The 12,990-nt window shown below is 37.4% G+C and overlaps 1 protein-coding gene across 1 annotated transcript; it reads right to left on the reverse strand.

The window, feature by feature from the left end:
• Nucleotides 1-232: 232 nt before the first annotated feature.
• LOC139738037 (uncharacterized) lies at nt 233-9,836 on the reverse strand. Its single transcript, XM_071648702.1, has 7 exons — nt 9,810-9,836; nt 9,377-9,454; nt 5,552-5,770; nt 3,553-3,615; nt 3,235-3,294; nt 2,168-2,279; nt 233-1,769 (listed from the first exon to the last, which is right to left on the reverse strand). The coding sequence occupies exons 3-7, from the start codon at nt 5,688-5,690 to the stop codon at nt 542-544; spliced, it is 1,602 nt and encodes a 533-aa protein (XP_071504803.1). The 5' UTR covers nt 5,691-5,770; nt 9,377-9,454; nt 9,810-9,836; the 3' UTR covers nt 233-541.
• Nucleotides 9,837-12,990: the final 3,154 nt, after the last annotated feature.

Raw genomic sequence — 12,990 nt, forward strand, 5'->3', positions numbered from 1 at the left:
CACAATAGTTGCGACTTGATACATGCATTGCAAAGCTCGATGTTACATTGATTTTAATACACGAGTGATGTATTTTTACAGAGCTTCAACATGGCAAACTGGTTGTTTTCCTCTGTGGAGTCACTCAGTATCATTTTTTCGAAGACCAAAATAGTATCAAAATAAATGTTAATGAGTGATATGTGTGTCATATAGCAACAACAAAGTACTTCGTTAATGCCCTTTTAGGTAATCACGGTGAACTGCACTACTACACGCCATTTGCTTCGTCGTTAACAGAAAAAGGGTATCTCTGAAAATAAATACAGAAGACATGGAATTCTTTTGAGAACATTAAATGTTATGTTGCTGCCTTTTTGTATTTGCTTCATGTTTTGTAAAGCCACGTGCAATGCTTACAAATATACTGCCTCCGAAGTTGTGAATTCTTACAACTGAATGTTTGCAATGGAAATAAATTTTGAAGAAACAGGAAAGAATGTTCTTTATGTGGGTTGATTCAACTTCAGTACACTTCATATTTCACCCACTTTAAAGAAAACTACGTGTTAATAGAATTAATGTACAGTTCCTCATGCAACGTGCCTGTTGTGTCAGGAATGCATGATTTAGGTCTTTTGTCCACCGTTGCATACAGCTCCTCGAACATGATTACCTTTTCTGATAAAGAGGGTCCCGATTCTTTGTTCACCCTTGCGTACAGTTCCTCGCAATTTTCGGGCTTTGGGGCGGAACATGTTTGGTTCATCGTGTGATGGTGTCCATTGAATCTGTCCATTTCGGGGAGAAAAATATTACTGGAATTTTCTTCAGGATTCAGAAGAGTGTAGTCTGTGGAGTCGAAAGCGTCAGGATATTGTGGCTTTTTGTTGGTATCATTCTCATTGCCGGCCGCTGGATCTAATTGAAAGTAAAAGACCTCGTCAGAGGCTACAGCTGATAGGGAACCTAAATTGGAATATGGAGTGTCATCTGTTTGGTGAGAGTAACCCTTGTGATTCACAACCGGACCAGTCGATGCGAAAGCTGGGTTGAGACTTCGTGCCCTGTTATCGTTGGAGGTTGGATTGATTTGATCATATTCGTTGTCTCCACAGATAAGCTTACCTACCGACTTGGTAAGTTCGCCAGATTTACACAACTCTGAATATTCACTGCTCTGTTCTCTGTTTCCATCAGACTCGTGGACAATTCTCTCTTGAGTGGGGTGCATTTTGCTGCTGCTTGGATCCTGTCTTCCGGTGCAAATGTCGTCAAACTTTGTCAGCGAATTGTAACACGTGTCATCAAACAAGAACGCCTCATCGTGAGGCCTGAAGGCACTTTTCTTCATCATGTGGCTTCTATGAAAATCTTCACAGTCCTCGTAGCTACTCTCTGTTTGATCGAATGATGTCTGTGGGTTAACGCATTCTAGACCACGTAGAATAGTCGGAGCGCTGACTGTTGCTTTGCCGTTGCTCTTTACAGGAACTGTACAAGAGGAAGTTTGTTCTATGCCCGACGGTTGGCAATATCCCTGGTTTACCTCCGCAGCGTCTTGGTAGATATGATCTGGGTCCTCTTGCTGAGCTATGGTGGTCTCGAGTAGAGCGACAGGATGGTTTGGAAGATGGTGACCATGTGCTCCAATGTCAGTCCTTGCAGACTCTAACAGAACATGTTCCGTTGTTCTCGGACTTTCGGTTGAAGTATCTACAGGATACAACTGGACGTGCCTGTCATTTGGGTTCTCATTTGACGGATTGGAAGCTTCAGTAGGTCGACCTCTGTTACAGCATAAATGATGAAAAAAAATCTAAATCAATGTATATTTTCACTATTTAAAAACTACACATTATTTCTGATCAACACAGCCATAAAGATATAATATTAGAGAGTACTTCCTACATATTAACATAAATAATTGTCAATATTTTGAAAGAACATTTATTATCATTATCGACATTCTTAGGACAATGGTCATATCCAAATATTATTTTAAATACAATAAACCGCAGGGTGGCTGCATGTTTTGGATCCGCATATTGCGTATAGTCTTGTAGATACTATGAAATTCACGAGTAACAAACAGCTTAAAATGATTTGTGTCCCTAGAACTTACTGCTCTTTCGCTATTCCCCCTCCCCACACTCAAGTCTTGACGAAGCAAACACTATATGCCTACCTTTCCTTGTGTTGTTTGCACCACGCCATGGATAGAATAGAAAGCAGAATAAGAACGACACACAGAAGGGTCGCCATTGTGTATGTTGTCACGTCTGTCCCAAGATCTGAAACTGAAGTACAACTTGTTATTTTCATTTTTCGTTACCAAGATAGGAAAAGATTAAAAACATTGAAGTAATCACATAACAGAAAATTCTATGGAAATAAATAATTCTTGCGGGTGCGTGAAGTAACAGGTAGATAAATTGCCTTTCATCGACGTATTGAAATAAATTCCAACAATTCAGTGTTTTCAGTCGCAGACATGATAAAAATCATGGGCATGTACATTATATACTCGGGTAAGATTCGAAGTCATGACTTCCTAATTTCTAGACTGGCATCATATCCACTCGACTACCAACCTTTCGCCTGACGGCAAATAATCATTGTGCTCCCCTATGGATGCAGGTCCTCAGTATGTTTCCTTTTCCATCTAATAATTGTAAAATTGCCCTTCTTTTACCTAAATAAACACCGAATAATCGGGGCATTAAAGCGTAGCCATGATAAAATCATAGGCAATTAATTATGTATTTAAGTATAATTCGAACCCATGCCTCCAGACAGGCGTCAAACCCATCAGACTATACTAAGCTACCAACAATATTTGACGCAAATATCATAAATTCTCTTAGCTATTCAGTACGTATAGCCAACACGTCTACTTCCATAAGGGATCAGAACCACGTCACTGGATATCGGGCGAATGCTCGGTGGTCTGGTGGACATAACGACTGCCGCGCAATCAGAATGTCTTGGGTTAGAATTTGTTTGAGTTCATGTCGTCAATAATTTTTATCATCCCTAATACACTGAATAATCGGTGCTTATTTACGCCGATAAAGGGCTTGTCGTCAATCAGTCGCAATAGAATACGATGATAATAGCATAAAAATGTCTTTTCAGTGCTTTCTAATTTAGATAACCACAGCCGGTACAAAGAAAATTGAAAAGTAAACTATTGGTATTACATTGAGTAATAGTGTTGAGTTGTGTTGTGTTGTGTTGTGTTCATCAGCTCACCTAAAGTAGATGTGGCAATAATTCTTTGCGATGAAAATTCTTGGGTGGCCTGAGTTCCACCTATTAACAATAACAACAAAAGACAGCAGAGGCATTGGTAGAACGCATGAAAAAATAATTCATCTTCAATCTCCCTTGTTTAGAGTCCATTTGAATCCTTTTTATCTGCATATCTACCACAAAGAGTTTCAGAATAACGGCAGCAAACATTTTTTCTGATTCATCACCTTTGTTTTCTTAAACACACACACACACACACACACACACACACACATGTGTGTGTGTCGATATTTTAAAGCTGCATTTTTTAATACTTACTTGAAGCATTGTTTGTATTTGGAGTGGTTGTGTAGTTTGTTACATCTTCATTATCTTCATTATCTGAAATCAAGAAAACGAGTAAACAATGGGACAATACAGGTGCAAATGTTCTAAATGCACGAAAGAAAAATGAAACGATGATGTCGTTATTTACTCTAACATCTTTTTCGAAGTAAATATGCCCGTCAAGGATTCTGAAAAATGCTAAAATAATTGAAGACTTTGTTCGCAAAAACCGATAAGTCCATTTTTGAAGATTTTGAAGTACGGTCTCTGTCAGAAAGTACAAAATGATACCTTTTAAATGATATATAGGTCACTACATATAAAGGTACATTTTTGAAGTTATGGTCAAAAGAAGCAAAAATGTTCTTATTATTCTTTTTATTTTTCTTGACCTTTAATCGCAAATATCTCCATTTGGCAAATATGGACTTATCGGTTTTTGCGAACAAACCCTTCAATTGCACATCGCGCGAAATCATTCTAGCTTACTTAATTTTCCTGATTTAAGAAAGGAAATACAGTGAGCACACATCATAATACTATCGACTGATCACTCGAAAGTTGTGTAAATCATAAATTGCGGATTCGGAGAACCGGAAAGGAAATGACATTAGTCCTTTTCGTACATATTAAACAATTTGGAGTCAGATATTTCTCCTTCAGCATATAAAATCTTAATCATCGAACCCGATAAAGTAGCAAAATAATATGAACAATCGGTTTGACTTTAAGCAAAATAAACCCCACCAATGAATACAGCATGCTTTACTAAATTGACGTCGTAGAATATATTATATTTTACTCGACACAAAGCTCTTAATCAACACGATCATTAGATTGAGAGCGTGAAGAGAGATATGGTCAGTTTCTCATGCTCTATTCTATAAGCAAAAATGGATTTTACGGCTCGATTGTCTGTTTTACTCTTACCATATTGATTTATAGGAAATTGTCAGGGGCGGCGCAGCCGTGGGGGCCGTGGGGGCCCGGGCCCCCACACTTTTTTCAACCCGGAAGTACGTAAGAGGCACTACAATTGGAGGGGAGAGAATGAGCTGAGGACCTTTTTTTTTTTTTTTGCTTGTCAGCTGAAGAAACCCGGAAGTGGACAGGTAGAGATGAGCTGAGGACCTTCTTTTTTTGTGCTTGTTAGCTGAAGAAACCCGGAAGTGGACGGGGAGAGATGACCTGAGGACCTTTTTTTTTTTTTTTTTTTTTTTTTTGCTTGTTAGCTCATGAAACCCGGAAGTGGGCCCCCACACTTTTGAAGACAGTGCGCCGGCCCTGATTGTCTTTGATGAAGTTGTGATATATTTCCAAATGGATATGTAACCTTACAGCACAAAACCTAAAGTCGAACATAGATCAAACAAAAAATTCTTGGGAAATTCCATGTTTTGAAAGGAGGGATGTACACCATTATAATGATAATTCATCAGAACTGGATATTACTCTCCAACTGAACAGCTTGTAATATACGACATTGTGAAAAGCAGAGTTCACATTAGGGATTGTATCAGTCGCACTCATTCAATTCTTAATTAAGGACTGTATGACTAGCACTTATTCACTTCTTATTTTTAGTTGAATGAAAAAAAAAAGTATTGAGATTGAGATGACATTATCAGAATTATCGTACAGAATTGATGCAAACAGTCATTTAACATGTTCTCTTCGTATTTTTTGAAATATATCATGTGCTGCTAATCATTTTCGTAAGGTTTCGGTTCAAATCGCACATTGTTATCATGTTTTCTCAATGGAAACCGAAAAGACTTGTCTGAAATGCACTTTGTGAATTTAGGAAAGAAGTTCTTATCATATTCATTATAATGTGCCCAGACTTGAGATCAAGAAAAGGATTTTCTTTTTGATAGAGGAGAGCATTCTTGACATTTCATACGCTTGTTTTTAGGCCCATGGGAAAATCGATCACTGTACTCTTTAACGGCTATTGTAATGCACCTCAATATCTGCAAGGCAGACTTACCGTTTGTTTTATTTTCGACTTCCCGGCAAAACGGGACTGACTTGTCCCAAACCGGGAAGTAAGTCGACCATCCAGATCGTCCACACTGCAGATTTGCGTTGCCGATGAGGGTGAAACCCGGGCCACAGGTGAGCTTCATCTCAGACCCAAAGCTCGTTATATTAGAATCCCAATAACCGTTAGACACAGGACCGGGATAATCACAAAACCTGAGAGAAGCTAGATAGCAGGAAAAAAAGTGAAGGTAATTTAAGGAAAGAACTTGTTATCATATCTTTTTAAAAAAAAACCTAAAAAAAAATGGCCAAACGTTACTCCTGCCGCCTTGTTTATGAAGCTGAAGCGTTGTGTTTATACACGCATATGGAATTCAATCTACGTTCCTTCATGTTTTTATATTAGATTGTTTGCTCTTGGCGCAAGATATAACAAACTTAATGACAGCGGCGTAGTAGGGAAATCGGGTCTGTATAGCTGACTAATTCTACATTTTGAGGTCTATTAAGCAAAAAAGCAGAAAAATTCATTTGATTTCTTTTTAAGGATAGATTATATGCCCTTTACTAGTTGGAAAGAGTAAACAATGTTGTCAGTCAAGTAAATATTACTAACATTTTACGGAAGTGATAAACCTAGGATTTTGTAACAACTTCCATCGCTGTTGAAGTAAGTTGTGACAGCATTTACGGTGTAGGCAACTTTGTTCCAATTTAGAAAACATGCATAAATCGGGCAAAAGTAGACTTGTTCATATATAGATAATTTATATAGTAATGAAAATTGTTTACCTATTAGGGTGTGCATGCTCGTGAATATGTAAAGGGATATGTGTATGTGTATAATGTGTGTTTGTCTGTCTGTGCGTGTGCATGCACGCTTGAACATTTTATATTAACTCGTACTCTCATGGGATACTTCATATCAAAACATCAATGGATAAGACGTACAATCACATCATGAATAAATGGAACGATTTAAGTTAATTTTCACCATTTTGCAGTGATACTTCGTTCGCATCGAAGTAGGATCTACATGATAAAGTGACAAAAAGCGATACATGCTACACAACACATCAGGTGTACACGAAATTAAATGCTCAGAATAAGTGCAAATCACTGATGTAACTGATTGCAGACTGCGTCTTCTTACATCATAATAATGTGCTTGACCGATTAAAGGGACTGTACACTACTGGTTGAGGTGAGGATTCAGGTTTATAGCATTTATAAATGAGATAATGAGAAACCTCTTATGAAATATGAGAGAGCATGTGATTTTAGGAAGGATTCAACGTTTATTTGATGAAAATTGGTTTTCAAATGGCTGAGATATCCCAAAAAGTGATAATACTAAAATGCGACAGGCCACGCCTTTTATTAGGATCTGTTTGTTTCACCTTGTTTTTGAATACCTCAGTCATTCCAAAACCGATTTTCATCAAATAAATTTTTGATACCCCTTAGAATGTCATGCTCTTTGAGAGAGCATATGAGAGAGCATGTGATTTTAAGAAGGATTCAACGTTTATTTGCTGAAAATTGGTTTTCAAATGGCTGAGATATCCCAAAAAAGTGATAATAATAAAAGGCGACAGGCCACGCCTTTTATTAGGATCTCTTTGTTTCACCTTGTTTTTGAATACCTCAGTCATTCCAAAACCGATTTTCATCAAATAAACTTATGATACCCCTAAGAATTTCATGCTCTTTGACATCTCATAGAGTGGGTTCTGAATATCTCGCAAAACGTTAAAAGCTAAATACTCACCTCAACCAGAACTGCGTAGACCCTTTACTGTCTATAAGCTTAAGGTAAGGATAACAGCATGACATTATAAATCAGACCTTCTGTCATTGAAAAAAAAAAAAACATTTATATTGAAAATTCATTAGGGTAAGTCGTTACACCTCATTAAGTTTCATCTGATGGGGCAAGTTGTTACAGTGAAGCAACTTGAACCTGTACGTGTTTCAATAACTTAAATGAGTGTGCTCAATAACCTCTTAAAAATCAGACGTTGCTATACTCCAACCAACAGATGCCCAGGACACACTTCCTCCACCAATACACCCATCCTTTACTCGAAATGAATGTTTTGATGAATAAAAGAATATCGAAATCTTTTCCTTTTTACATTTTACTCAAAGAAATGAAAACCCAATGTTCACCACATTTCTGCATGGGATTTTCAGGCATGATCAAATTTCACACGCAGATATCTTCCATGTGTCTTTTGGTATTAGGTCTTAATGTGAAATGAAATATCTTACCCGTATAACAACTTACACTCGGTCTCCTCTACCATCATACACAAATAGAACCACTATTTATGTTGATTATGCTGCTAGGAAGGTAGATCTTCATAAAAAGTAAAAATGGCCACAGTCATGAAAGGAATAGTCAAAATTTCAGTTCAAGGCTACTGGGGCAGATTCGGGAAAAATGTTATGGGACCAGGAATGAAGCAATCAGGATTAGAACGGTTGTTAATGGTGCAGACTTTATTTTTTGTAATAATATCTCTCTCTTTTTTCTTTTTTTTTTGCTTTGTCTTTTCGCTAACTCACTTCTACACAATCTTTTCTTTTGATACTCCTGGTTAAACAGATTATACACGAGCCGGCCAGACTGAAGTTGTGACTCCTTTTGACATGTCCATTCGTGACATTTTCTGTCGAGATATAAAAAGTTAGTTGGCATATGTTCCTGATGTAAGTCACATGCTTTCTCCAAAACGTTCTACAGCATTGCCATGCTTTCGGGGCTTATTTCTACCGGTAGACTTACACTTTTCGTCAAAATGAACGTTGGATTCATTGTGAAGAGAAGTCTGAGCATTCAATTTCGCACATGCAGCAGTGAATCAGCAATCAAATTCAAAATCCTGTCATTCGAATGCACAATCGAATCATTCAAATTCACCATCACATAATAGAGCAATTAACAACAAGCAAGACGTATACAATGTTCATGTTATCAGTTTCAATTTGTCAAAATTATTGTATTTTTTTCCGAAGGTGTCAAATGCAACCTTCCCTATTATGCTTGTCTATGGGCCTATACAGTGCGTAATATTTCTGTATATATTCCTTTTCGTAAAGCCCGAGTTCAAATTTTAGAACGAACAGGTGGACCTAATCTGCAAAATAGACAATCTTCATTCAGTGCTGCGAGCATAAAATGCACGATACTGATTGCTCGGAATAGGAATTTGAATGAAAAAGTTTGAAACTGACGGTGAAAACCTAAAGTAAAATACGTATAACCATACACTTTATGGCACGATAGTCAAGTTTTCGGCAATTACGATTATATGAACTCTCCTCCCCACCCCCACCCCCGAATCAAGTGGGCCTACCATTACTTTCATCTAATCTGAGCTAAAAAAGTGTATCTGACTGGTCTTCATCCTCGAAAATATATGTCAGTAAATGAGTATGTATTTACTCAAACACATAGACACTTTTCAGAGAGAAAAATTAACAACGACAACAAAGCAAACAAAGAGTAACCAATATGCAAGCAGTCAGGTGTCCGCTCGGAACTAATGCGATTCATCAAAACTGATATTTTTAGAATTTGCAAGATACTTTACACTTTTATTTGCGGATGAAATAAAGTGAACGTATCAATTAAGTTTCTATCGTGTAAGAATGCTACTTTCTTATTTTTTTTCATTTTATGCCTTCGATAAGTTATCAAGGTGTTGTCATATAATCTCAAATGACGAATAATGTATTTATTGCGTGTGTATATCTATAATGCACACATAATCATAAAGGCATTTCATGAAAAAGATATGAACATATGCACATCTAAACTTACCTCGACATTTGAGTCTGACAGTCAAGATCCTGGGACAGTCGGTTCTATGTGATAGACACTCCTCTAGACGTACATAACCTGTGCATTGATAGTGAAGTCATCACTTATGCAAACTGTGTAGAAATTTGATCAAATCATTGTGTCCCCCAACTTTCAACACAAGAAGAGCGGCATATGAAGGAAACGATTGATAACGAAAACAACAAGGGACATACCAAATTTGACTCTGAAATGCATGGCCAAAATGCAGATTATGTGAATCGTAGAATTTCACGTTTCTTAGTGTTCATTCATTCATTCATTTCATTTCATTTCCTACAAAAGTATACAATACTAACATGACAAATTCGTTCGAAATTTACGACTATCTGTTATGTAATGATTGTAAACATTTATTTTTTTTTAAAGGAAAAATGCGTAATACTGTAGTCACCATCAAGACATGAAATACGTAGACTTCTGTTCCATGTTGTAATACTGGGAGGAGTCTGAGGCGAATACTCCTCTGCCGCTGGAAAGCCGAGCTCTCCACAGACCAACTCAGCAGCTTCGTCGTTAAATCCATCATAGCAGACATAGCTGTCTGACTCGAGAACCACTATGCCTTCCAGGGGAGAGGGTCCGCCAATTAGCTTTACCGATGGTACGGCTTCAAAAAAAAAATAAATGAAATCCCGAAGTTTGATTCCAGCCAGTCGCTATTTTACAAGCGCGGACATCCTGACCAACCGTTACGGTAGACGTATATCACACTCTAGGTGGTCAACCAACATAAACACTATTTTGGACCAGTCCAAGAGATGCAGCAGTGTTGACATGTGTAGGTTGGAACCCCTGGGCAATGCAAATTCTTGATCACAGTTAAAGGCAGTACAAATATAATTTATCTCTTTATGTATGCCAAAAGATTGCGCTAGTATACTACTGGATGAAAAGAGATAACAAAATGTCTATGAATACTCATCGTCTTGAAACTTTTTAAATTAACGTGCTTCACTATGAACTACAGACATTGAAGGTAGTGTAACTTTACTTCATACTGTTGTTTTCAGCAAGTACACACATTTAATGAAGGATATATCTGTAGTCAAATTGTTAAAGACAAGAAATAATCCCATATCCCGCTTAAAAACGACCGTCGCTGAGTTCGTCGACTGATGTAATGACAGTAGCAAAATACTAATTCATTTTGTTTGAAGCGCGAGTGTAGAAACGAAGGCATCTTTAAAAACTCTGGTATGTAAATAGGTTATTCCGTGTATGTATCAACGTCCATAATGCATTGACTGCTATGCAGGTGTTGATCTAGTTGTTTTCACACAAAAGTTCGTAAAAATCGCACCCCAAGCGAGAATCCCATAGTTTAAATAAGGTAATATTAAACTAGAATAAAGAGTTAATAATGCAGATGAAGGAAGATGATATTTCAATCTGTTTATGACGCCAATATTAGGTGAAATGATTTTACATATGTTATTGATATGATTCCTCCATGAAAGCTTGTTATCAACACAAACACCAAAAAATTTAAAGGAAGAAACTTCTTCTAGGGGAGTAGTATCCAATGTTATATTGCCTGGGAGGCTGTGTAAAGAGTTACTAAAAAACATAAATTTTGACAAATTGCCCTACATCGACGTAAATAAGCACTGAATTGATCAGTGTTTTAGTAGTAGACATGATAAAAAATCATGGGCGTACATACTCGAGCAGGATTCGAACCTACGACCTCCTGATCACCGGACAGGCGTCATCTCCACTAGACCACCGAGCTTTCGCCCGACAGCATGTGTTGGTTCTAATCCTTATAGCATGCAGCGGGTACTGCTTTGTTATTTAAATTCATAAAATTCTTCCGACGAGATGTTTTCATTGCAACTGATTGACAAATTGCCCTACATCGACGTAAATAAGCACTGAATTGATCAGTGTTTTAGTAGTAGCCATGATAAAAAATCATGGGCGTACATACTCGAGCAGGATTCGAACCTACGACCTCCTGATCACCGGACAGGCGTCATCTCCACTAGACCACCGAGCTTTCGCCCGACAGCAAGTGTTGGTTCTAATCCTTATAGCATGCAGCGGGTACTGCTTTGTTATTTAAATTCATAAAATTCTTCCGACGAGATGTTTTCATTGCAACTGATTGACAAATTGCCCTACATCGACGTAAATAAGCACTGAATTGATCAGTGTTTTAGTAGTAGCCATGATAAAAAATCATGGGCGTACATACTCGAGCAGGATTCGAACCTACGACCTCCTGATCACCGGACAGGCGTCATCTCCACTAGACCACCGAGCTTTCGCCCGACAGCAAGTGTTGGTTCTAATCCTTATAGCATGCAGCGGGTACTGCTTTATTTAAATTCATAAAATTCTTCCGACGAGATGTCGTAGGTTCGAATCCTGCTCGAGTATGTACGCCCATGATTTTTTATCATGGCTACTACTAAAACACTGATCAATTCAGTGCTTATTGACGTCGATGTAGGGCAATTTGTCAATCAGTTGCAATGAAAACATCTCGTCGGAAGAATTTTATGAATTTAAATAACATAAATTTTGTTTTTTGAATATTCAGTGACAATTTATTTGCGTATATCCATTGTATAACCTTGTTCAATTCTTCATTTACTGTTCTTGTTAAGATATTTGGGTCTGGGTGGGAAAAAAAAAAGGTTAGAGTCATCCGCGAATAATATGAATGATAGTTTTTCCGAGGATCTATGACAATCATTGATATGAATAATGAATAACAATGGGCCTAGTAGGCTCCCTTGTGGTACACTACATGCAATTGTTTGATTTTGAGAGTCAATGCCGTTGACATGTACAAATTGGGATCTTTTTGATAGGTAACTCGTGAACCACTCCAAGGCCTTTCCACGTATGCCATAATGAGATAATTTGACGAGAAGTATTCCATGGTTAATCGTGTCAAAGGCCTCGGAGAAGTCCAAGAAGATACCTATTATAATTGTGTGTGAAAATGTTTCGAGTGCGTGTGTGACTTTGTCGATGAGGGCAAGTAATGCGTGTGTTGTGCTGTGATTTTCTCTAAATCCAACTTGAAAATTTGAAAATATGTCACAAGTTTTAAGAAAACATGCTGTCCTGATATAAACTATTCTTTCGAGAATCTTAGAAATAGAAGATAATAAAGATATGGGTCTATAATAATTGACATCATCCTTCTCCCCTTTCTAATAAATAGGAATTACTTTCGCAATTTTCATACTATTTGGCACTTGGCCGGTTGTAAGCGATGAGTTGATAATGTGTACTAAGGGATCCACTCTTTGTTGAATCATGTTTTTTATCAAATGGTTGTCAATTCCGTCGTGGCCAGGACTTTTTCCTGTTATACCATACTTTTATAATGAAGAGTGAAAATACTCGATCATGACACACGAATATGCCATGTTTTGTGTGTTTGAGGATTTTGATGGGTGATATAAGGTTGAATATTGAAGTCCATGCATGATAACATGATTTTTAAAATGTCGAGAAAGAGAAACGTCGTTATACGTGCGGAAATGATATAAAGCTATCATTGTGCGAGATCTTCTAAATTGTAAAGAATCATGATCATATTGATATAATGACAA

Source organism: Diadema antillarum, unplaced genomic scaffold (genome assembly GCF_040938485.1).
Source record: "Diadema antillarum isolate AM-2024a unplaced genomic scaffold, OU_Dant_1.0 seq00000719_RagTag, whole genome shotgun sequence".
Classification (NCBI taxonomy): domain Eukaryota; kingdom Metazoa; phylum Echinodermata; class Echinoidea; order Diadematoida; family Diadematidae; genus Diadema; species Diadema antillarum.